General features: G+C 42.2%; 1 protein-coding gene across 8 annotated transcripts in view; it reads right to left on the bottom strand.

The window, feature by feature from the left end:
* Window positions 1–3,245: 3,245 nt before the first annotated feature.
* The window catches only part of Gish (casein kinase I gish), a 109,367-nt gene continuing 86,153 nt past the window's right edge, over window positions 3,246–26,459 (bottom strand). The window contains exons 3-12 of one of the 8 annotated variants that reach the window (XM_078192993.1): window positions 23,486–23,526; window positions 22,250–22,319; window positions 21,584–21,732; window positions 19,954–20,188; window positions 16,031–16,350; window positions 14,881–14,955; window positions 13,363–13,437; window positions 11,768–11,896; window positions 10,050–10,156; window positions 3,246–8,437 (exon numbers count right to left, since the gene is read on the bottom strand). In XM_078192993.1, the coding sequence (XP_078049119.1) occupies window positions 8,368–8,437; window positions 10,050–10,156; window positions 11,768–11,896; window positions 13,363–13,437; window positions 14,881–14,955; window positions 16,031–16,350; window positions 19,954–20,188; window positions 21,584–21,732; window positions 22,250–22,319; window positions 23,486–23,526 (1,271 nt within the window). In that variant the 3' untranslated portion in view covers window positions 3,246–8,367. Of the gene's footprint in view, window positions 8,438–10,049; window positions 10,157–11,767; window positions 11,897–12,844; window positions 12,917–13,362; window positions 13,438–14,880; window positions 14,956–16,030; window positions 16,351–19,953; window positions 20,189–21,583; window positions 21,733–22,249; window positions 22,320–23,485; window positions 23,527–26,459 lie in introns of all 8 variants that reach the window. The other 7 variants (XM_078192995.1, XM_078192994.1, XM_078192997.1 and 4 more) reach the window with 7 other exon arrangements.

Genomic DNA, 26,459 nt, shown 5'->3' with positions numbered 1-26,459 from the left:
GAAAGCACGGTCAAAGGGCGAACGATCGTTTACCAGGGGTTAAATGTGTGTAGCGTGTTGTTTCTCTTCGCAAAAAGAAAAATCTCGGACATCTTTCACCATCTGTTCATTACCACGTTCATGAACGCGTACGAAATCGACAATTTCGTTTCTATTTTCACGCCCGTGTAAATCGGCTCGTTGAATTATTTACTATTAATTATGATCTCGCGATTCGTCTCTTGTTCTCTCTCTCTCTCTCGCTCTTGTCCGATCTCGCCGTGATGAACACATCCGCTTTTATCCACCGTCGTCGTGGTCACGTTGGTAAGAAAAATTCGTCGGTCACCGTCGGGTGTGCGTCGCGACGACGGTAAAACTACAGTGGTAAGAATATAGCTTATTAATTCGCCATTACTGATATAGTTTATGTATATATGTATATGTATATATAATTTGAAGCTGATACAATCTCCCTGACATTATCCGACACATTATCCCTCGAACCGTTCGTTCTATCGTTTCTTTCTTTCTTTCTTTTGTTTTCTTCGTATTTCCCGTGTGCGTACTCTTCTCTCCACTCTTCACAATAATAATTTTCTATTTACAAAAAGGTGCACCGATATAAGTCCAAGTTTCATAGTCTTTTTATTCCTCCGCTGCACGTTGCTTAATTAATTCGATAAACTCCTGCCTCTACTTTCTCACCGTCCTCCATCGTTCGACTTTCGAACAAAACATAACTCGCTCTCTCTCTTTCTTTCTTTCTTTTGTAAAACGGACCGTCATCAAACAAACACTCTCATTACACATTGGGCATGCTGTTAATCATCGGTAACGCACGTGAGCTGCCAATTCCATACATAGTGGCAAACAATCGGTTGAACACAAGCTACGTAAACTCGTTCTCGGCAACAGATACATGCTTAAAAAAAAAAGAAAAATAAAGAAAAACGGAAACGAAACAATAATCGTAGCAATAGTAGCAATTAATAGTAAACGCTGTCGAAACGCGTTGTATAGATCGCATCGTTATTATCATTATTCTTATTATCATCTAAATCACGTTCCGAAGAATGAATCACGCGACGAATTCACTATTATAAAAGTACGACATCCGCTGTCGCCGATACGCTCGAAACAAATAAACCAGTGAAATGACAGAAGGTCTTTTCTTCCTCGCTTTACAATTGAAGCGAGACCCGACGGGGTACAACTAGGAAACGTCTCACTTCCCACAAGCGCATGTCAACTCTCATATTCGATCGAGAAAGGCATCTGTTTGTCCAAACATTACGTAAAATCTCAAAGTTTCCACTAAAATTAAGACACGAGCGAAAGGCAACGATAACAATTTTCACAATCAATTGTCACTTGAAAATAACGCAGGATCGAATATGGGAGTTACTGTAGAACCACGCACAGAAGATAGCCATGGATAAAACAGGCTGTTTCTTATCACTTTATCTATCAGAGATTTTATAAGACGAAACTTTCTCATTGCTCCGTAATGCAATCAAAATAAATACAATATGGTTTTCGCGAAGATGATAGAGAAACTGGGACGTTTGTCATTAAGAACAAAATAATTAAGCTCTTTCTACATGTAATACGGTCATGAAGAAGCCTACTGACGGACCCCATAGATAGGTAAAGTTTTAAGAAACGAAGGAGAAAGAGAAAAGAACAATGATCACCAACGATGAAACGGAAAACAGAGTGATCGAAGTTCGTCGAGACGCAAATTTACAGTTATCCACGAAAGTGTCTGTGCACACAGGTCGTTAATTTTTCAATAATATTTTCATGTAATAGCGCCATCCGTGACCTAATCAAAATTCTTGGCCAAAAGATTTCGTCTAAGAATTTTACAAGAGAGAATTGAAATTGATACAAGTTGTGCACGGATGCTTTAGCGGACCACTGCGTAATATTCCTAAACGCGATATTTTCACAGAAACGTATACGGAGAGCACGCACCTTGTATGCATCATTCGCGTGGATCATGCTCGAGAAGCGCTTATAATCGCAACGCTCGTCGAGAGCAAGGAAATGAAAGACACATATAGACGTACGTTGAACTTGGTCCGATCTATTCGCACCAATTTACAAATATACAAATAATCGCGTGGGGCGGCAACGCTCGCAATTGAATTGTCACCGTTCCAATCGACAAACAGGAGGGTTGACCGCAGTTGTCGGGACGCGTAACAGCCTTTCCTATTTCGTTATTAGAAGTATATAAGAGTGAACAAGAACAAAACAAGAAAAGAAAAAGGCAACGCTGACAAAAAAAAAGAACACAGGAACACGTGGATTGCCGAAGGGAAATCACTATCCTGGATCGCATAGGGAGGCTGTGGGATGAGGTTTAGGGGGATCGAAACGCGCCTCCTCTCTCTCTTTTGTCTTCCTTTCTTTTTGTTTTTCTTCACTCACAACCATACTTAACCAGCAGTCAGTCGTGTTCATATTTTAAAAAGTCGGTGACGCTTTGAAAAATCGACTAAAAAACTATAAACTAAATTGCAACATAGTTGCAGCGTAATCGTGCCAACGGTCTGTGGCAGGGTAGCGATATATTTATAAATAGGGAGGCTCTCATTTCCAATTCATCCATTCGTTCATGCAATCTGTTCCTCTATACGCTCGGTTTCTTCCATTCTCTCTTTATCGAGAATATTCCTTGAATCGGGAATTCGTGAATTAATGTATACCCTAATCACGGAATCAGGTGTGTACGTGTCTGTATGAATGGATCGCGTGTATGTATGTGTGATTTTGTTTGCTGTAACGATTGTATGCATGCAACTGTGTAGATGTCTTCGTGTGTGTACATCCGTCAAGAGATCATGCTTACAGACGAGATACCGTCGAAAAGTAAAAGAAAACTTAAAAATTGGCTTAAGCATTCGAGTTAACGTAAAAAAAAATTCTTTCCGTGGAGACGTGCAGACAAACGGGGGCCGAAAACCTCGAACCCTTTTTTTCCGGTCCGTCTCACTTCCGCTATCTCATGGTACTCAGAGAATCTCAACTCCTACAATTTCACTCTCTCTCTCCCTCCCTCTCTTTCTCTCTCCTCCTTTGACACAAAGTTTGCGCTCCATTCATTCTTTCTCCATCGTCATCGTGAATATATAACACAACCGATTGTTCGACGATCGTTGGCGCTCTTGGAGCAGGCTTCCAAAAGAAGGAACAACGCGCTCATCGCGTACCCAGTGGGGAGATACAGATATCTAGTTGCAAGAGAGAGGGAGAGAGAGAGAGAGAGAGAGAGGAGATCCACATAGGACTCGTTAATTGATTTTTATCTCTTACCCTGTTTACAGAGGTACAGCAGCATCGACTTTAATAGCCCGATACTTTATTCTAAGAACAAATACGTGTATAATTATAGAAGTTATAAAACGAAACGTAACTAAGTCACAGGCTACAAGACCCATAATTCAAACTTCAACAAATTATTTTGCATGTACTACCTACAATTTTGATTAAATCCACAGGGATTTGCAAACAATAGATACTCCAGAAATTATGTACACATATCGTTTCGCAACTTCAACAATTTCCAACACTATGATAATTAGGTTATTAAAAATTAATCTGAAGAAACAACAATACTGCTGCACCTCCTCAAGAGTATTTCAACAAGACACCTGATGGCCGGTCTAAGCAGTTTGTCTCACAGGCGACGAGGAAACGAGTTCAACGCTGAATTATATATTGACGCTCTTTTCACCCCGGCTCACCCTCTCACGCTCATTTTTCTAAGTACATATATGGGGGATCATTTTTGTCGTCGGTTGTGCTTGACCGTTTTAAATAGTGGATACAACACGTGTACGGGCACTCGCGGCACTCTAACACGTTACATTGCTATGGCCAGACTAGCGGAGGTTCAAACCTGCGGGCACGAGGATGATTAAAAACGAGCTCGTCGCATCCTCGCGCGGACCAGTCGGCTCCCGGTCGTTTACACCGCTCCTTAATTTACTCCTGTAAGAAGAAAAATATCTGTGCTGACTTGCCGATTAAACAGAGTAAAACTGGAACCAATATGGCTGACCGTTCAACGCCGGAAACCACGGTGGTGATGGACACTTTTGGACGTTGAAGCTGTTCCGAATGTTTCCATCAAATAAACAATTTGTAACTAATGTCTAGCTGCTCCGATCTTTTTTTTTTTCATTTTTGTACTAGTATCAAATAGAGATTTGGGACAGCTTCCGTTTGTTAAAGATATAGTATCCTAGTACAAATTTACTGTGTAAACTTGTTTTAGCAACGAGCGATCAGCACGTTTTGGCGACCAATTTACTCGACAGGCGGTTTTGTTACAAATCTGTTTTCCAGAGCGTCTTCTCCGCAAACATTTTACTCTAGAATGAAGGATCTATACATATCTACTAATGCCTCTAATCTCATCCGCCCAGTTTTATCGTTTTCTCCGGTTTTCATCGGTCAACGATATTATCTAACGAGACGCATCACCGCGACAGTGTTCTCGGTTCGTTATCGTCGCTGCTCACTATTATCGGCTCAACGACAGCATATTTACTCCTGCAACTACTAATACACTTACGGCGATACATGCGTTTACTTTCGAAACAGTAACTTTCTCGTACACCTACGCGTAATACAATGTTTAGTGGTAATATTTAAAGATAACGGACATGTTTAGAAAAATCTATCTTTCTTCCTTTCCGTCGTTAAACGCGTGTGTAGAACGTGGTTTCCTCTTTCTTCTCCGACTCTCGACGAAGAACGGAAAGGATGTCGCGATCTTATCTTAATACATACATCGCGGTTGTTCTGTGTGTACGTGTGTCGATGCGTGTCGCAACGTGTATCGCTCTAGCGGGAATGGATTCCATATCTAATTTCGAAACGCGAGGAAACGAGGATTGAACGCTTGTGCACGGGCGACGAGTTTATCGATGACGATCAGTCTGCGAATGAACGGACAACGCGGGTTCTCGCGTGAATTATTAAGTCTAACTTGCATTTGTTATTTGTTTCCTGCGGCGGAGAAGGACGAGCGAGTCACAATTTCTTCCAAATTTGTAACAAAATCGTTTGTAACGGAGAGCCGCGCTCTTACTTGCTCGTTTAATCGGCGCGGCTGACGAGATCCTTTTCCCCTTCGGTGACGTCTTTGTTTTCGCGCGTACCTTAAGTATCTCTTGATCGCTCGAGTACGTTTCGAGAACATCCTATACGGATCACTATCGTATATAATATAATATGTATATCACTGCGCAACGCTCTTCTTTTGCCCGACCTCGTGGCAACAACGTATGCGAACAAGTCCTCGAAAAGTGGTTCTCCACGAAAAGACACTACACCAACCTTGTCACTTCTCCCTTTCTTCGAATATTTATCTCTCTATTATTCACTCCTTTAAAATTCTTTTGTCCACGTCGATCATAAACAGCGACACGCTCTGAGGAGAGTTTAATTCTGTTTCGTTTGAAGACGGTATCGAAAATCGGTTCCTACGTAGATCAATTACGTACTTTGGTTCTCTGCGTGTGATTTTTTATCTCCCGTTCGCACAGTTTGGTGCTTTCGAAGAAATTAAAAAAGGGAGTCTCTCTGCTCGAAATTAGCGGGTTCGAACCCGGATGATCCGAGGCGTGAGATCGTTTCTCGAATCGGCTTGGTTTAGAACACGGATGAACGGTATCGTCGTGTTATCATATGTATAGTTTCGCGACCTACGTCCTAGGAGATTTGTTCACGGCGGAGACATTTCTATCTACGGACAAGTAATTCTTACGCGCTTCTTCTCTCTCGATATGTTATGTGAAACGGAGTTTGGACTTGCCAACTCGTCATGGAAGGCATGAAACTGAAATTGGTTCATTTCATCGTGCTTTTTATTTGTTTTCTATGCGAGTTACAAATATCAGTGCCGACAACGACACGTTAAGCCATATCATCGGCGAGGCTCATCTCATTAAAACCCGTACGCTCCTTCATCGCCCATTTTCTTTTTTAAACGCTAAACGTTTAACTTCTCTCTTTGCGACGTTATATTAATTTCTAAAACGTGAGATTACAAATGAAACACAGTTTGTAGACTTAAAACGGGCGAAGAAGCGTACGAGAGTTAATTAATCGTTTCTGCGAACGTTTCAATGCGTTCCTTGAGTTGTTCGGAAACTGAAGTGTTCGTGTAAGTAGCACGTTCCGTTCATGAAGACGTAGGAGTTTACAGAGACTGCAAACGTTCCTTCTTGGAACATCTTGTTGCTAAACTTGTTGCTTGGTCTAACAAAGCGTTCATTCCGGAGTCGAGGACTTGAGAAATTGATAACGAGCAACAAGTTGACGACAAGAGGTCCTGTGGTGTTCCTTTGGTGGATACACAGMTTTATTAAATAATATACAATTAAGTGAAATGCGTCGCGTATCTGACGCAAGATATAGCGGCTCCGTAGCAAAATATTTGTTGATACATTATGTACAGTGCGGTGTCTTCATGAACGTATACTTGCGCAAGGTGTCCCATAACTTCACGACCCAGTTGTGCGGTCGCGTTTCCAGTATAAAAATAAGAAAAAGATAACACATTTATCAAAAGGTTGCAATAACGAAATCCTTCGTGATTTCAGAGTGCCTCCTGTCCTGGTCGAAGTTATCATTTCCTGCGTACCTAACGTTTTGAGAGCCGCCGCGACGCGCACGTGATTCTGCTAATGGTACCGTTCATCCTGAATTTCTTCGATTAAGTATAATAATTGTGCGAAAAGCGCTGACAACGCGCAACGATCGGCGGCGACCAAAGCGCTAGCATGTACTTGTTCATGCCGACAGAAAACGGCCGTGAAATTACAAGACACTTTGAATAGAGCGGTATAGGCAGTGAGGGCACAAAAAAGAAGTCGTGAAAGATAAGATGAATTCGCTGAAGTTACAATCGGCACGACTCTCACGATCACATCCAGGGATAGCGTTAATACTGTTGCACGTTCACTTTTCTGTAGCCCGAGCGGAAAATTAAAAGGACAACCAAGAAAGAAAAGAATCAATCTTCGACTGAAACAAACGGTCGATCGAAGCAAATAATTGGGAACGTTTGAAACGAGGCGACGAGCCTGGGATGATCAGAAATTAATTAGCGATTGAAGCCGTTCTTTCAGTTTCATGCCTTTCCAGCTGGATCGGACTGGGCGATCGTGTTTCGGACCTCGACAGAAGCGGAAGTACGTTGATCCGGGACTGTTTTAGTGAAATGAGATCTCAGCTTTAGCTCGACGATTAGGCTACCGGGTGGTCGGAGTGGCTCGGCTTTGATTTCTTATAAAAATTACGGGAGTTCGACGAAGCCTGGCACAATCCGACTGTTACATTCGCTTCATATTGCTTCCAACGCCCACTCTGTGATCCCAGCGATCGCAAAATAAAACCTCTGACGTGGATCCCGCTCCGAACCATCCGGTAGTTCGATCATCGTCGATACAATGATCGTAAACACACGAGCAATCGCAGCGATCGGCAGCCTACGGCCAATCGGTTAACATGACTTAATTAATGAAGTGTGTATGTGTGTGTCGCAGGCACGAACGCGTTCTTTCACCATCGGCACGTCAATTCCTTTACGATAATTTTTCTCTGTTTCTTTATTTTCATCGTTACGCGCAGCTAGGTGCTTGGGTAGACACCGAAATTGCCGGGTAATATATATAATGTATATATATTGAACTTCACCGGGATCACTGAAAACTCAGTGACCCTGCCGGCGTCGTCATCAGTCAATGGTGGACACGAGAGAGTTTTACAATACGTTGAAATGGGTAGAGTAACATCGGCATAATCTGACAAACGATGTTTGATCCAACAAACGGTGATCGTGGACGAGATGACAATGACAATCGTCTTACAATAATAATAATAATAATAATCATAAAATAATAATAAAATAATAATACAATAAATTGTGAGAGTAAGGATAATTAATTGTAATGACAATTGTAATCGTAAAAGGAGAGAAAAAGGAAGGAGGAGCAAAATAGTTAATCGTGATAATAATCATGATAATAATAGTAGTAATAATAGCAGTAGTAATGATGGCTGTGTGGTGGTGGTTGAATTCGATTGCGGCTGCGTCGTCTATGCCGTGCCATCGTGGTCTGCAGCAGTGGATCCCGGGAAATCGAGCGACTTCCGATCCGTAGTTGCTTCGCCGGCCTGCTCCGCCATTTTGGATCCAAATCGGAGTCAGGTTCGGCGAGGGTGATCCTCTTTCGCCGCCGGTTTGGCTCACCGGTTTGCAGCAGCCCGACGACACTCGCTTGATCATCATCCTCGTAGACTCGATCATCCGCACTGTTACACGCGCACTGTACTGCCCCCCCCAAGATCGACGACAACAGACAGTCACTTTTGCCTTCCACTTTTCTTCTTCTTCCGCTTGAAGAAGCAACAGCATCTGTAAAAAAAACCAACACTAATAGGACTTAGAGTCGTCTTCTTTCGATCGTCTTACGCTAGGACACCAACATGCAGCACGACAACAAGAGTAGGGAGCACGCATTCCAAAAAGCTTGTTTCCGATTTTTCTTTTTTGTCTGTTCTCACAAACCGATTTGCTATACATGTGGCTACAGTGTCCAGACGCATAGCCGATACGTGAGGCGTGTATAGAATAGAGTATGGGAACTGTTGTCTTCAGACTATTGTGGCTTGGTAGGATAAACTATGGTTCGGCTACGAGCAATCAGGATTCACTAGCAGCTCTAATAAGAGTCGTACTATCTTTGAATTTATAATGACAGGTCGTCTCTGTATGGGGTTAGACAGTTAATGAAAGAGTGAAACTCTGGGAATTACAAATGGTACATTACAATTAATTCTTTTGTAGTTATACAGTTTTGTACAAGTATAATAAAAAATTCACCCTTTGATTTCGGACCATCTGTGAATTTATGGACGGTCAATGAAAAAATGTAAACGTTGTGTGCATTTAGAGAATTAAAAATGGTACCATATTGTTATTTCTTTGCTTTGTAAAAATAACTCTCCCGATTGTTATAATTAAACGTTCGTACATTTTTGTTCGTCTGCATAAAGAAATATAAAAAATCACTTGGATCCTGAAGAAAATTTGCTTTGAATTGGGACCACAGATCACCGGTGTAGGTATTCAATAATGGTCACGGGATGTTGTACTTCGTTCGAATGTTACGCAGAAGGAAATTCTGTAATGGCCAGTTGTACTGAACCAATAAACCAAGTTCGGGGATTGGTTTGGAATAAACGTTGGACGTAGGAGTTCGTGAACTTCGACGTAGGAGCTTTCCGCATCCGCGGCAACGCATTTTTGTAGACAAAGATTTGTTTCTGAAATAGGATAGACAGGAGATTTAACATATACCATGCAGAAGATTTGAATTACAAGTAGAAAATCCCTTACTACAAAAGACAATGCAACGTTCTTATTGCACTTGTGCGGAAGATAATGTCTGTTCAAGGTCGCAGCGAAAGATGAATAGCAAGAAATGGGCGTGGCGAAACGAAGCTGTGGGTGGTCGAACTGCGTGGTGAGTTGGGCCACGCCCAGTGACCTTGAGCAAACTATATTTTTCGCTACCAATGTTACACATTATCGTTGCTACCTTTCTACCATATTAGTTTACATTATTATTAATTTATGTATATTGCCAATGAGACGAGAATCAGAGGTATGCGAATTATTCGTGTCTACTCATCCCTAACTTGAAAGTCTGTTAATAGACTTTCGCTATAATAAATTAATAGATATTATTATTCAGTTTACAAACAACAAAGTAATTATTTTCCCAGCTTTCTACTTATTGTCACAAATTATTTACAAATGAATAATGTTGAGTGACAGCAATATTCGACTAATTCATATACCTCTCGAATGCATGCAGTATTTCCAAAACGTTACTTTGGTCACCCGATTAGTCAGGAGACAATGGTACGTAGCAGAGTAGATACTGTTAGAACGATTAAAGTACTGTTAACAGCCTATTGCGTGAGAACTATGGCCCGTTCGATCGGTCAAGAAACAAAGGATCAAATCGATTAATACTAACTTGGTTTCGTCGACCATGTCCACTTCTTGCGGCGCTGTGATTGGTGTGTTCGAGTGTCCTGCGGTGGGATCGTCGTTCGCCAACTCTCCGTTCGTCGATGACACCACCTAAATATACAACGAGAATCATGGTGAGCATGATTGTCATGGGTTCCGACAAACCGGTCACATAGAGAGAGAGAGAGAGAGAGAGAGAAAACTGAGAGAAAAGAGAGAGAGAGAGAGAGAGAGAGAGAGAGAGAGAGAAGGATAAAACTATGATAATACGTACAATATCTGTATGTATCATATAAAATACTTTGAATTACTGGAAGAAAAAACGTGACGACCAATGGGATACTTTTGTACACCGTGAAACCGAAAAGTCTATGGTGGTAAACAAGGAGCTCTAGCTACACACGTGGTAACACAATGAATATACACGTATTTACGTGAAAGGATGTACACATAATACAACGAGTCTCTAAGTCGCAAGGAAACAAGATAGTAATTTACGTGAAAACGAGCGGCACTTTATATTCATGAGACGTTCTTAATACAAACGAAGTGAAACTCTAAGACGTGATATAACTAATTTGAACTCGGTTAATAACTCACTCTCGACACAAGAATCAACAAAAAGAAAAGCGAGAAACAGAAAACCCTGTACGGCGAAACGAAACGCGGCTTTTTCGCTTCTTTCGCGTTTTCACGCTTCCTTTTTATTCATTCTCGCCTTGGCGGTACGCTGGATTAGTGGCGGTAAACAATCGGCCGTGAGTCGATCAACGACACAAAGTCAACATGCTGCAACAAACCAACTCGCAACCTCTAAACTGACCATAATCCATTGGCGCTTCGCTTAGAAATAGAGCGAACAGTCAACAAACTGTCCGAGCGCTCGTTGCGCGTCACTTTCTTGGTCGAGACAGTGGGGAGTTGGGATAGATTCCAAGAGAAATTCGGGAAGAGAGTGTCCTGTGACCCGATTTCGACGATTTTTTCATCTTCGGATTTGATTAGAAACACAAGTTCGAGAGAAACGATTCACATTAGTTGTGGATTCCTGCCATGAGAAGGAGAGAAAACGTTCTCTGACCGCGAAGTGCTCCGTGGACTATCGCTGGGACTTCCAGAGCGGCGAAGCCACGCCCACACGGCGTGATATACAAAATAGACGATCTTCTACCTTGACGAAGTCGCAAAATCAAACTAGAGCAATCTATAGTCTGTCCAGAACTCGATATTTAACAGTCAATAGCAACAATCAACTAGACAGTCAATTAACAATCAACGCAGCCGTTTTGTGTATATTTCTCGACTCGCCTCGTTGGACGAGTATAGTCTCGGAACAATTTTCGACCTATACGTGATCAAGCCAATACGAAACACAACGTCTATGTCCCTCCAGCATGAACCGCGAAATATAAGTATAGGGGGAAGCCCGTTCTCCTTTTCGTGGCAAGAATCTACGACGCCGGATATGCAAAGACTGGATGGCACCTAGCGTAATCGAGGTCACGCCTCTAGAAGCGTCTATTTCTAGAGGCCCCGCCCCGGGTACGTCAGGAACCATCGACAGGTTTCACAAGCTTCCGTTTCGGAGGACTCGTCGATCCGACGCGTTACGAACGTGTTAAAAACAGAAAATATGTAGTAACTGGAAATAGGGGAACAAGAAGGACAGGTGTGAGCGTCGTCGGAGAATGGACGGCATAAGGGATCCCGAGGTCCACTCACCTGTACTGAACCGTGCCTATCAGCGGGTGTCAACGTACCACCCGGTCCTGATTGCTTCACGGTATCCTGCCACGTGGTTCCCACCAACTTACCGCCCCCGCCTCCCACCCCTCCTGGTGCAGTCACATCCTAAAGAATCAGGCACTAAGATATCGCAAAATTTCAACGCGTTAGGCGGATACAAGAGAGGAGATAGAGAAAAAACAGATGAGAATAGATTGTTGCACCGACGATTGCACAGCGCGGGCTGATCGATTGGCTGCCGATCCAGGTTTTCTTGATACCGATGCGCGTGTGTATTACCGAGTAACAATAGTACCAGAGTTCCAATCAACGGCTATTCCTGCTTAACTACTGTACTAGCTACTGTATGATGTGTTCAGGTCCATTTATATACGTCCTTAAAGAATATTTTCTTCTTCGATTCGATTAATTTTTATTGAAGAGTTTACCGCGAAGAAGAATAAGAAAGAAATATTCATCGATTTTTATATTCGTATATAGAACATTAATCTATCACTTCGAAACGTTTTAAAACGAAAAAATCTTTTTAATATTGATTAAGGTTTTGTATATATTACAATTGTTCGGTCGAAATTTAACGACACATGAATAATAATAATTGAAAGATTTTGAATTTTAATTTGTACTAATTCCGCACAATTATGAATGACGCACAAATATCTTTCCTATTATTTTTTTAATGCGCCTAACTGAGGTACAGTATTATAAGGATATTTGGTATTTTTAAATTTTTAATTAAAATAAATTTCGGTTGCGTATAAATGGACCTTTATACTTCGGTAATGCGATAGATACTGGTGGGCTGTCAACAGGGATTTTAAATACTGTTCTCTTTTTCTACGACGTTTCCTCGCACATGCGAATTTAGAAATGTTCTTTTTAAACTGCAACTGATGAAAGCGTTCGATCCGATAAATTCTGTTTGTAGAGATTCGGTTTTATTTATAGAAATCGAATACAGATAATAGAAAAGTAGCAAACTAATTGCGAACAAGAAGAACTCATGCACGAAGAAACGTGGAGCAGCGGTTTACGAGAATCTGGATGGCTTACATAGTTGCCCTGCATTTCGATGTGAACCTCATCCAACATGAGGACTACATCCTCCTCAAAATCATCGCATTCCTACACATCGAGGATTCCCGTGGTTCGTAAAAGAACAAGAATCGTTTATTGTATCTCTGTCTTTGTATGTATCGAGTAACGCGCGGGTCTTCCTTAACCGAACATCCGACATTCTCATTTTCTTTGTCGTATTAACAACGATCGCGACCCGCTATTGGTTATATCAGTCTTCAAATCTCGAATATCAATGCTTTTCAAAAAAAAAAAAAAAAAAAGAAGTGGCGAAGAAAATTGAGAAAAAAAAAGGCTATATAGTAATCAAAGAAAACGGTGAACAAAAATGTCTTTGTGTTTGCCGGTTACGTGTAGTACGTTCATGCGGTTATTCGAAGTAGTTTGAATAAAAAAGCTTCACACATCCATGCTCTGTTTAGAGAAAGAAAAGAAATTGTAACGTGTACGAGAAACACGGGGTGGGGTGGGAGGGGGCCTCGGGTTTTGCGTACCTTGTACGGATGCCGATCGCGACTCGGCGACACGATGATCTCCTGTCCGGTCTGCAGCGATCCAACGGGCGTCGACTGAAAATCAGAAGGGAAACACGTTATAATGAAACACGATCATCGTCCTTAGACGGGGGATACTGCTCTCTACCACATACAGATGAACGTTCGTATTTGTTAACATACTTGGAACCAAGAATGGGAGAAACGATTACGGTCGCCGGCAACGTTTTTTTTTTCGACAGTTTACTTTATGTTCGGACACTGCTCTTCGAACTCGAGGGGATTCAAATCTATGCGATTCTCACTGTTGCGATCGGGGCGAGGGATCTAACTTGCGTGTGTGTGTGTGCGCGTGAGACGGAAGCTCTCAATCTTATAAGATACGGTACAATTAATGTTATTGCTCTGCGAAAAGAAACCATCCAATTAAGTCAATCGAATTGGTGAATGATGTGGCACTCAAACTTCGACGTCTCGAAGCATGATCCAGAGGGATCAAGCGAGATCTGCAGGATCGATAGGTACTCTGCCGTCCTTAGTTCAACAATCCTAATTTACCACTTTTCAGGATAGTTTTCAATATTTGGAGCATCGCGTGTATTTTATCTTTTAAGCGAAGCTATGTACTTGTTTAATTTTATTAATTTAAAGCTTCATTTTTCGGATGGTCAGAAATGTTAGACAGGACACCTTGACTAAGGAAGGCAGTATTGGTCAGGCTACCAGACGTTCGTGATATTCTTATTATACTCGGCTGTCATAGTTCTTCTTCAATCTGCAGTCGTTCGGATTTATAAGTTCATTTAACACTAGAACTATCAGACCCACTGAAATGCCAGATTCTTTGTTTTGCAATTATTGAGATTGTAATTCTGCTGTTGGTCTTATAAATGCGGACGGGTTATTTTTAAAAAGAAATGCAAACCAGCCAATTTTAGGCATAATAGTTCTAATGTTAGGCGAAGATGGGTTCCTATCTTCAACGTCCGGTACCACAACGTAGCTTCTCGATACATTAATGCATTCGCAATCGGCAAGTTTTCGTTCTTGTAAAGCAAAATGCTGAATACGGCACATTAAGTGATAATTACAAAAAGATCTTGACTGAATTTTATGTAGTCAGCAAAATTTTTGGTTTGTTGTAAGGATCAGAAGACCTCTTATTCCACTAATTTGAGTCTAACGAAAATAATATATTGATGCTATTAGATTTTTGTAATGCTTTCGAAGGTGCAAAATCTGAAATTTGGAACTTGAAAATTGTTGAGGACATGAGCTCGAATTTTGTGGCGACAGAAATTACATCAGCCACAGCGAATGCATTAAAAGGAGAGAAGAAAGGTCGCAGGGGTTCGAATGAGGTCGAAAGTTCCTATGCAGGATGACATAGAGGCCGGCAAGCTCCCAGAGGCAGGTGTACGGTTGATCGCAGCGAGTTAGCCTTGTCGATTAGGTTCCCATCGCTATATCGATGGAACAGCGATGGATGGCAACGTGAATTCGCTGAACGTCACCCACCTTGTCGGATCTCGTTTTTTCCAAGTGAGAGGGAGGCGCGTTCCGCAGCTCCCTAAGCTTGTCGAAGTTGTGTGGCTAGAGATACATTGGGGGCAGCATGCAAATGTTAAAAATCAGTGAAACACGATTTTTACTGGGGCGACTCGATAGGGGGAACGCCGGAGGAACATCCAGGACGACTTTACTTACCCTGAAGAGACGATACCTCGGAGTTTTCTTGGCGACACATTTGGTGCAACGACAACGACACAGAGACATATTAAAACGGGAGACTCGGAGGCGTGTGCTGCTGCTGGGATCGACGAAAGATTTCAGATTTACTTTGACGTTCGTTACAGGATAAGTATTAATGTCTTTCAATGTCCGGAGGAGCTAATGTGGAAATGCTCGTGTCAGTAGTGAGCTATTAACGAACGAATCCGTTCGTAAAAAATCCATTTTCGTAAAAATGAAAATGAGGTCTTGTTAATCCGTCAGAAAGAATTATAGAAGGCATTTCTCTTTCCGCTCGAATGTAGAACCACGATACATGACATTATTTTTGTTCACACGTTCATAATGGCTTCAATGTCTGTCAGGGATTACTGGTCGTATTTTGTTTCAATTTTTAACTAGCGCCTATTGGATTGAAAATACTTCTTCGACAAGAAAATCACCGTACACTTTATGTCGAACAGAATTGTATCATTTTTCACCACAATGTGAATACTTGCTGTCTCGTAGCATGCGAACAGCAATTGTTTTACGAAGAGCTTTCCAGTCTCGAAGATCGAAAGATCGAGCAAACGTGTAGTTGAGAAATCTGATCAGGAGCAACACACTTCACCGAGCAAGTCGTCATAGAGAGAAGATCGTTTATCGTTCGAAAAATCTTTTAATTTGAAGATGCCAATTAAAATCCGATATACATTGCGTGGATCACGAATGGAAATGGAACTTGGGCGATCCTTTCGCAGCCTCGATATCGACTCTTGCGATTCGTCCCCGGCCAATAAACGAGCATCACGACGTTTCTTTCTTCCGTTGTTGCATGCGTTTGTAGGGGGTTGGGGTACGGTGGTATTTTCAGGGGTTGTGGAATTTAAACATGGCAGAGTGATAAACTATTCATATAGAGGGGGGTCAGCTATGAGATAAACGGGTTACGCACCATCGTCTTGCCAGTCCAGTCGAACTCGCCGTCGTCGAGGAAGCCCCGTTTTTGGAAGAGCTCCTTGAACAGGTTCCTCAGGTACTCGTAGTCGGGCGTCTCGAAGAAGTCCAGTCTGCGGACGTACCGCAGGTACTTCGCCATCTCTTCCGGGTGTCCGTCGCATAGTACCTCGATCGGTGTGTTCCGCTTCGTCTCGCCGATCTTCTGATACCGCTCCTTCAACGTGTCTGCCTTCAGACCCTGCCAAGGCAGGCTGCCCCGCAGGAAGTACATGAACATGTGCCCCAGCGCTTCCAGGTCGTCTCTTCTGCTCTGCTCTGATTACCGGAAAAACAAGAATTCTCAGTCAGTGATACAGTATCTCCATCACTCCTCCCCTCCCTTTCTCTATCCATCTCTCTCTCCCTTTCATCTAGCTCTCCGCTGTAAACGTTCTCGCGTGGGCGGCCTGCAGAACTTACACTACCTTGTTCGCAACTACTCGGACACATTCATTCAGATGAATGGCACACTAGCGCTGTGCTAATCAGACTGCGGATCTTCGTGTCGAATCAAAAGTAGTAGCAAGAAACAGCGGACAGACGTTTGTTTCTTTTTGCAGTAGATGCGTAACACTCTGACAGGCGTAACGAAACCTCGAGAATTTCTTAACGAAAAAAGTTATAGCACAGAGAAAGTTTGGATAAAAATTGGTCAACTTTGACTGACGATAACTACGCGAAAAATCATCGTAGAATGTTTACCATGTTGTTAATTATAGCTTGAAACTTCTAATTTAAGATAATGTTCCCGGATTTTAAGTTTGACATATTCACGCCACTGTGTAGTTCTTTAAATGCGGAGCCATGTTTGCCAGATTGAAAATTACTAAATTTGACAAAATGTACGAAATTTTTGTGAAATTAAGGTGTTGCAATTTCGCGAAAAAGAATCACAGCTACGTTTCTCTTTTTTCTTTACTTCTTCTGACGTTTTTCGATTCCTGAGATCTGATAAAAGAAGAATCTACTTTGGTCTCGATTTAGAAAAACTGAATAACATTCATATTCAGTGGATTGAATGGGATTAAGTGGTTAATTGTAACAAGCTTCAAACCTTTTACTGTTGCATATTTCAGGCACTTACTTTTCACATAAATGCATAGAGTCCGCAGTCTGTTGTAATATTATCCGTAGGTGGAAATATTCGATCAATCAAACCCCATTACCATAATAATTATTCATGCATCCAGTATGAATAATTAATAGAAGTACAACGTACAACTTAACTAGCACAAAATGCAAGTTCGTTACGTATAAGAAAAATATTGATACGAAAATGCACTTTCATCGTTTCAATTTCTAAAAGTGCTCGTGCATTTTCGACACGTACTACACTGTTATTTACACTCGCGATCGAATTTATTCTGTGGGAGATACGATTGTTTGCCGCTGTCAATCGAACAATCTATGTATATGTCATTAGACCGTGATCTACGAGCCCGACGAATCCCCAGTCATTCCGTGTAATTACTCGAGTGAATAAATCCCGACAAACGGTCATTAAGTCACCCAATTAAATCCTGTAATCAGATAGACAGCCGATGAAAAGATTCCTGTGTCAGAACGCGACTGATTCAATTACATCCGATGGCTGATTCCTGTCTTGCGGGAACACGTATGCATTAATGCGACGCTCTAATTGTTTCGATGTGCAGGAGATAGTATGGCCATTCGCGGTGGCACTGCTTTCTGCTGATTGCTGTCTTGTTTCAGATGATGCCCTGGCTAGGAGATGCTGCGCTCCTCCGATGTTCATTCTTTGTTATCTAGAACGTGCTACTGTTCCGATACACCAGTGATCGTTCCGAGTGTTCAGGATATTTTTGAACGCTGTTTTTAATTTTCCCAACTCTGACTGCCGAATAAAACGCTTTTTATTATTTTGCCATTACAGCCAATAGCAAAATTTAAAAAGCAAAAGAATTTCTGTAATTGTACAGTAAACTACTTAATAGGTTATAACTTATTAAGATTATTTAAGAGAGTATGCAACCGATGCAGACAATTGTCATTTTTCATGAAGGTCTGTAGTCTAGTGACAACGAACTCGCAAAGGGTTAATATACCAGAAATCTAGATACGACTTTTGACTAACGTACGAGTCCTCGGTTCGAGAATTGTGTGAAATTGGCGCGAGAGAGGGCCAGCCCGAAAGGCCGGCATTAAAAAGGCGTTAAATATTCTGGGCGACACGTGGGAACGGGGCTGCGCCGAGCACGTGGACTGCATTTTCGCTTAGGCACGCGTGGAATTTTTCCGGCCTTGATCGAACGGCGTCAAGACAGACCCCGTCTAATAGACCCCGACCGTGTCTCTCGTTTTTGTTCGTTCTGTTCGCGCAATAATTCGCTCGCGATTGAATTACCGTGGAGAAAGACTAGCCCCCCCGGTCGGTGAATTGCGGCCGACGTACTCTCGTCGGATTTCAGCGTGCAGCGTTTTGCTCTCTCGCTGGCAAACTTTCTCCGGCGGCTCGGATCAGCCGGCAACGGTCCGAGAATTTCCGCGGGTCGTCTAGCAGCAGCCGGCTCCGAAACTAATGGGATTCAGTTCGTAAAAGCTCCCCCAAGATTGCTCTTTTAACGATCAAGGTGATTATCCTCGAGCCGCGGCAAAGCCTCGATAACAAATCTACGATCGGATAAATATTCTTACAGCATCCGAGAACACTTACACCGAGATCGCCGAAATAATTATAGGTAGTTCGTTCGAATTGCAAGAAGACCGCGGAGCGGTGTATTCTATTTTTTAAAAAGAAAAAAAAAGATGAGATGAAATTTTAGCAGCGACGAAAGCGCCGCCAGGGCGAGGCAAAGTTTTAATTGAAAGTCTTTAAGTCTCGGCCAAACTGGATAGCTGATTGGGCATGTTTCAATTAGCCGGCAGCAGCCAGATGCCGGGAACTACCGGCGGCCTTTGGAACCAGTTGTCTTGAGAGATGAAGAGTTCCAGGACATTTATTGGCTCGGTCATCTTTTGAACGTCCTCGACCCAATGAGAGTGCCTTTCGAAATAATTCCTAATTGTCGTTAATGGCCGGCAGAAGGACTGCCGTTCCGCCGCCGACTCCCTTTGAGGACGGAAGCTCGTCGCATCCGATCCACCGTGACGGGTGCTCAACGTTTTGCTGACAAAATGAAGACAGAGAGACGGCTTCCGAAGCTGCCACGGGGAATAACGAGAAACATCTCCGTCGTTTTAATTAATCATTTAGAGAACATTACACGGTGTCTTGTTTGCAGCTGATGCGACCTGTCGGCGAGTAATAAATCCACCATCTTTGTTTTTCAAAGATGTTACACCAGTAATCACGTTTGTAGTCGATACAGTAGCGGTGCACTGAATAATAAATGTATCAATCTGATTCTTGATCGATACCGTATCGAATCTATTTTATAACGAGTAATGAATGTATCATCCGATGTTACCTACGGCTTAGAATCATGATTACAGCTGATGCATTTTTTCTTCTCAGAAAGGCATCGTTCCGATTCTTGAATGATGGCATAGAATCTGGTTGGAATATCGCATGGATTTATGACTATAGCCGATGAAAGTTGCAACAAATAGAAGTGCAACATTTTACCTCTTACAATATATTACATAAAATCTTGTCTGGAGCCAACGTAACGTGGCATTAAGCAATAAGTGTATCATGTTTGTTCTTGGAAGATATTACGTGGAATCATGTCCACGGTCTACATAATACGAACGATAAATTCATCGTCTCTATTCTGAGGTGATATCGCGCGGTGTCTTATTTATGGACAGGACAACGTTGCAGCGAGTAACAGATGTCTCGTCTCGGTAATTAGACGATATTGTATAGAACCTCGAGTATAGACGATGAACGCGATATGAAAGGTGGTAAACAGTTACCTTTTCCAAGGTGCGTGTTGATGCTCATGTAACGCGCCGTCCCCGTCAGGCTTTTGTGTTCCCGATAGGGTATGTGTTTGTTCGTCTCCAAGTCTATGTACTCTTTGGCCAGTCCGAAGTCGATGATGTGAACGATCTTCTCCCGTTTTGTTGTGCTCCGTCCGATCAGGAAGTTCTCCGGCTTGATGTCCCGATAGATCAGGTGTCGACTGTGAACGTACTCTATCCTATAGAGCTGCACAGACAGGTTCAACGGTTAAACCTATTCCAATCAATACCGGCAGTATGATACTCGATGATCGGGCCGTTGGAAACCTTCTCAGAATGTACCGTGGAGATGATCGTGCATTTAATTGGGTATTCTAGCGTGGAACTTTGAAAAAATCTACTTTATTTACATTTTCTCGAAAATCATTGATTCAGAAATGTACATCTACAGAACCTTGCTTCTGAATTCTTAAACTTAAGAAAACTGTAACCGGTTGATCATTCGTAACACGAATTGTCAGTATTTGTAAAAAAGAAACTCTAGTTTCTTTATGAAACATTAGTTATGCTTGCCTATCGTTCGAACTAAAGCTAAGCCAAAAGTTATTATTTTTTATTTATACTAACCAATTTTAACTTATTTTTAACCCGAAACATTTTGAAATGTTATTGAGAAATCCATAAATGAACCTTGCCGATGTGACCACAAAAGGTGAGATATAGTTCCTTTACAAAAAAATTCCAGAGAACGTTAAACGAAAACGTAATTTACGCTAGAATACTCCCTTAAATTCTAATCCGGAGCCGAGAATTTCTCTCGAGTTCCATGGATTAATTGGTTAACTATCAATTCCGACGATCCTTTCGGTGTCGAGGACTACCTTTGTGGTCAAAGCGATCGACACTCGTGTCCGAGCGTAGTCGACACGGTTCCCTTGGTGACCGGAAACGCTGTCTACAGTGAAACTGACGCGTTAACTCTACGAAGGAACGATCTCATAGATCTTCACTTCTACAATGGATTTCTATTCTTGGTCTCGTGAATTCCAATCCATAAATCTTAGCTCATCAATATTTCGAAATACATTTCGCCTATACTTTTTGAGACGCTAGGTCTGTCGATATTTTTTATCGAATCTATGTTATTAAATCTATTCGATGTATTTTATTGAATCCATTTAATCTATGAAACTTTACTGATTTTATTACGTCAACTTTCAATCTATTTCTTCTACTTTATTGATCTATTTAATCTATTTTATTGAATCTACATTGAGCTACAATAAATTAAGTCTCTGAAGGCTCGATCTCAGTGAACCTTGCTTTTACAGAGATCCTCACATATCCTGACATTTCAATTTGATCAAGTACTGATTGATTACGTCACTCAACGTAATTTTTTACTAAATAGTTAATTATAGTTAGTTATAGTTAGTTAGTTATAATTTTTTACTAAAGGTTTCAAATTTGGAAGTGAAACAGCTCTCTTATAATAATTTTACCCACGAAATCAAATAACGATTATTCTAACACGGTCATTCGCTGGACAGTTCACCCTTCATAACACTTTATCTATTGATCTGTGTATGGAATCGGGTCGAATCGGAACTGGACGTCGCAACGTAGGTTTGACGGTGCTCACCAGTTGTGTGGCGATGTTGAGAACGGTCTTCAGGGTAAACCTCCTCCCGCAGAGGTCGAACAGGTCCTCCAGGCTCGGGCCAAGCAGCTCCATCACCAAGGCGTTGAACTTCCCGCATGGGCCGAAGTAATATACTTCCGGAATACCCTCTGAGAGCATTTCACGAAATAATAAACGAGTCAAATGGTTAACAGATCGATGCTGAGCCCCGAAATGATTTATGTATTTGAATTTCGAGGGCGAAGTAAATGGAACTCTCAAGACGCGAACTTCGGTAGTTGCGACGAAACTTAGACTAATTTTTAGGAATTAATGCGCGGCGCTTCAAAAAAAGAAATCAACATTTCAGGGACGTGAATTTGCAACTGATAACGTTATTATGATTCATAAATAAATGCTATTGTACGGGGTGTTTCGTTTAACTGAGTACAGTCGTGATACAAATAAGAAAATATATTACTTGATTTAAAAAAAATTGAGTTTACCTTGAAATAATGTTTATCGTTACATGAACGAAAAATTTTGTACTGCGTAAGACACTGTTTTATGGTGAACAGCTTTTGTATAAAGATCCTTTTCGTAGCCTCAAACCATCCTGAGACATTTTACTACACACAGTTAGACGAAACATCCCGTATGCAAAAGACGTAGTATAAAATTACTCACCGTGCGAACCTAATAATTTGTAAAACCTATATTCTAAGTGCAGCTGTGGCGCCTTCGACCTCATTGGTTCCTGCAGAATCGAAAGGAGCATTCGAATTAAATACGTCAATCTTTCTATAGACTTTCTGATTCCAAAATGAGCGAGCAAGTGGAACCAATTCGCAGAGGACTCGATCGTTCACGGTACAAAGTAAAATAATCAAAAATGCGTATTTCGCTACGGGTCAAACAAACCCTGGAGAGTCGAGTAATTAAACTTCATTTCTCATTAATTCTAATTTAGCTCCGCACGCGCCGGAGTAATATTTCAGTCGATGCTTCTCGTTTCCGCGGAAGCTCGTATTTCTCGGCATTCTTTGTTACGAATAGCGACGGGAATAAAATGTCTGCGGAGGATGAATTTCCGCGAGGAAAGTTGCAACTTGTTTTCGCGTCGTTTAAAAAAAAATAGAATGAAACAACGCGAGTCCTCCGCGCATCTGTGCGACAAAACTGAGTTAGCATCGATGCCGTAAATTAACGCCCGTTACCGGCATTTCGTTATTCAAATTCATGGCGAACGAATAACGCGATAGACACGATGCGATTCAGTTATAAAAAGACAGTTCGCGTTTGTAATTGTAAGCGCTGTCGATCAATTTGCTAATTGCTCGTTAACCCCTTGCACTATGATTTCAGTTACAGCTACGTTTAGTAGCATTACTTTGTCCTTAATCATATTCTTAGCAGAACGAGACAATTTTTCATTTCGTTTTATTACTTTCATTTCGTTTCATTGCTTTCGCTTCATTTCATTTACTTTCATTTACTTTACCATTAAGTCCTATTAGCGTAGATAAGATATACCAGCAATTGAAGCATACACACGTCACTCAGATCAAACGTGTACAGTTATATTGTAGAACAAATTTTTGTAACCACGTGCATTGCTATAAAACCAGCTCGAACGAGTGCACAATTTATTGGCATCGATCCAAACAATTTTTATTTCATGCATGTCTCGATCTACTTTCACTCCTGAATTTTGTTAACGAAAGCGTTAAATTTTCTTTCGAGCAAAAATTCATACTTAATAGATTCTGTACGAAATATTAACGATTCGTTGTTGCAGCGCAAGGGGCTAAGTTTGCCGAAGCATAAAGCATCGAGATCTTAATCGAATAAAAGAGTCGAACGAGAATTAATTAATTATCACTTTAGGAACCGATCTGAGGAGAGAAACGCTGCTCGACTTACCATTTTAATTGCTACATGCTCGTTATTGTAGAGGTTCTTCCCTGCGAACAGAAACAAGAAGGAAAAAGGTCAGTAGACGGTCGGCGATAGCGCGCGGCAATTACGCGTGTCGCGCGCCAACAAGCTTATTAATACTTTTCTCTCGGGCGCCACCGGCACCCAACGCGCGTCCCGTTGTAAATATTTAATTACACCGCTCGCGACTTGTTTTACGCAATCGCGAATATCATTCTGGGTGTGTCCCGCGGACCGCGTCCACTGCCGATCGTTCTACCATTAAGCTAAACGCTAATAAACGCTCTCCGGACGTTCCGCCGGCTATCACAAACACCGTAGCCGGTAATCGTGCGCCTGCTCCCCTAATTGCTTTCCCGAGGAGAAGCGTTGCACAGAAATGCGAAAAGATGACATCCTGTTCCGTTAGGTTTCATTAATCTTCGCCGGCGCATCTCCGTGCAAAATCGCGGAAATAGTTAATTAAGCTCAATATACTTATTTCGAGAAACGCTCGAGAAACTCGATATGATTAGCAGAAGATTTATTGGGACTGCGTGATTTATTAGCGCGCTAGACATTGTTGCCTGTAAACGACCAAGTTAGAATCATAGTGTGTCGTAACCTAACATTTTCGAATACTTATATCTTATAACGTAATTTATACGCGCGCGTAACGATATCTGAACGATGTTACAAAGTTATTGCGGATCAACTGTAGGTTGTCTTAACAGTAAATTTGGTCGGCAAACAATACACGCGTTATTGCAAACACCAACACTCCTTGTTTCGCAGAATGGGGAAAATGTGTCTTACGCAACTACGATTCTAACCCACTCTTGCCGCCGTTCCACAGGAAACGATTCTCGGGGTCGCAATTGACATTGCTCGTAAACAATTTTCACTGGACCGTATTTCTCAGCTTCTCGCCGGTGCTATACATGCATAAACGTCCGCGTGCTATTTATACACCGACCCAATAAATCGATTAGAAAGGGAATCCGAGGCGAAGCCTGCTAAATCCAGTGACTCGATCTCGAATCGAACAGAGTCCCTCCTCTCGTTCGAACAATAAAAATCGTTCCACCTTAAAACATCGAACTCTAGTTCGGAAGGTATTTTATAATAGTTGTGACTCGATAGAGGATTATCGTTTCCGAGGGATCGATCGCTGGATGGAGGATCGGCGGGTTTTAGGGCCGCGGAACGACTGCGACCGGTTGAAACGGTACGCTCCTGGAATACCTCACGGAATTTATCGTCCCAGCTGTGGGAGCCGGCGGCCTATTTTCGAGGACGAATCAATTTTTCCACGGTATTCGGAGAGCCGTGGTAATTCCCGCGGATCTCGCCGCTTCCCTCTGACATATTTTCCATTGTCAGGCATCTCCTTACTGGAATTGGATCGCGTCGTTGTAGCCGTACCGTGGCGAAAGGACCGGCGAGGACAAGTGCGCCGCCTTTTTATTGCTGGATGAACCTCCTCTCCGCCGATCATTCGTCGCGCCGCGGAACTTCAAGTATAGTGTTCCCTCGTTACACGCCATCCGAAGCATGTACCCTGAATCCGGGCAAATCGGCCTTCGCCTATTTTGCTTCTTCGGTGAAACGCTTTCCAAAAATCCGTCGAGAAACGGTTGCAATTTTTAGGCCGACACTTGAACGCGGCCCTTGGGAATTTAGAAACATTCTAGAAATCGCTGTTATTTTAGAATCTTCTACGCTTTTGAACGGTTCGCGTGCAATACGATCTATAATATAAATCAATGAAGATCTAGAAAAATTTTAATTATTATTATTTATTCACGGTCCAACTAGGTCCTCTTAAATCATAGTATTTGCTAAAAACAAGATTTTACGACAGAGACCATAATGGTGGCAGTTCTACAGTAATTGCGACTCTTTCCTAATTTCATCCTTAAAGAAATTAGAAACAGTTGAGAGTTTGCATATTACGTATGAACAAACAATGCAAACGTTCTAATTGCCAGCAATTAATTGGTTACATTAACCATGGTATACTAAAAGATTTTTATTCGTGAATAAGAAAATAAATACATCACTAATAGCGAGCAAAGGCGTAGAATCGTAGAAGTATCCCGACGAAATTGCAGACGACGCGAACCATTTTCGAACGGTTCGAGCGAAAATCGATAATTAAACTTCGATTTCGCTGGCGTTTATCGGCGATATTCGTGTTCCGATAATTCCGGTCGAAGTGGGTGAGCTATCTGAGTAATATCTCGGTTTGATTAATTGTTTAATTAAGCATGCCCGATCTATGGCCCGCATTCGGCTCTATTCCTACCGATTACCCCCTCTCTCTCTCCCCTTCCTCTCTCTCTCTTGCCCTATCCAGCGACCGAGGAAAAAGCTTCCAGGTGAAGTTCGGGGAACCATGATTCCCGATCGAGGGATTAACGAGGACTGCGAATTCGAACGGAATCTAATGGAAAACTATCCGAGTTGATATCGATTCCCGACACGAGAATCGGCGCTCGTGTTGGCGCGCGCGCGCGCAACGGCGCGGCATCGTGTCTCGCGATCCACGATCTATCCGCGAGCCACGCATTATGCTCGACTCTCGCCCGATCCGCACGTGAGATCCGGCAATGATTCATCGCGGCTGCGCGCTCGTCGATTATATTCCCGCTTGATACATTCGCGATCCGAGCGCGAGCGCGATTCCAATTGTCGCCCTTAATCGCTCGGGTTCGCGTGAACCGTGCCGAGGTATTCCAGCTGATCGGGAACCGCGTTTCCAAATCGTTTCCCCGAACGAGTCACGCGAGTCCGGCGAAAATCGATCTGTCGATTCCAGATCGAAAGCTATTGTCTCTCCGGGACAAGGACGCGAGATCGATACTTAACGAATCGATACCTTTCTCTTGGTAACCTTCTGCTTTTGAGCGCCGTGTTCTTTCTGTTTTAATTCGTCGCTGGTTGCGCTTTGCCTTGCTGACAATCGTTTCGTCGACGG

This window comes from Augochlora pura, chromosome 10 (genome assembly GCF_028453695.1).
Source record: "Augochlora pura isolate Apur16 chromosome 10, APUR_v2.2.1, whole genome shotgun sequence".
In the NCBI taxonomy this organism is placed as follows: Eukaryota; Metazoa; Arthropoda; class Insecta; order Hymenoptera; family Halictidae; genus Augochlora; species Augochlora pura.
This window is presented reverse-complemented; position numbering and strand designations above follow the sequence as displayed.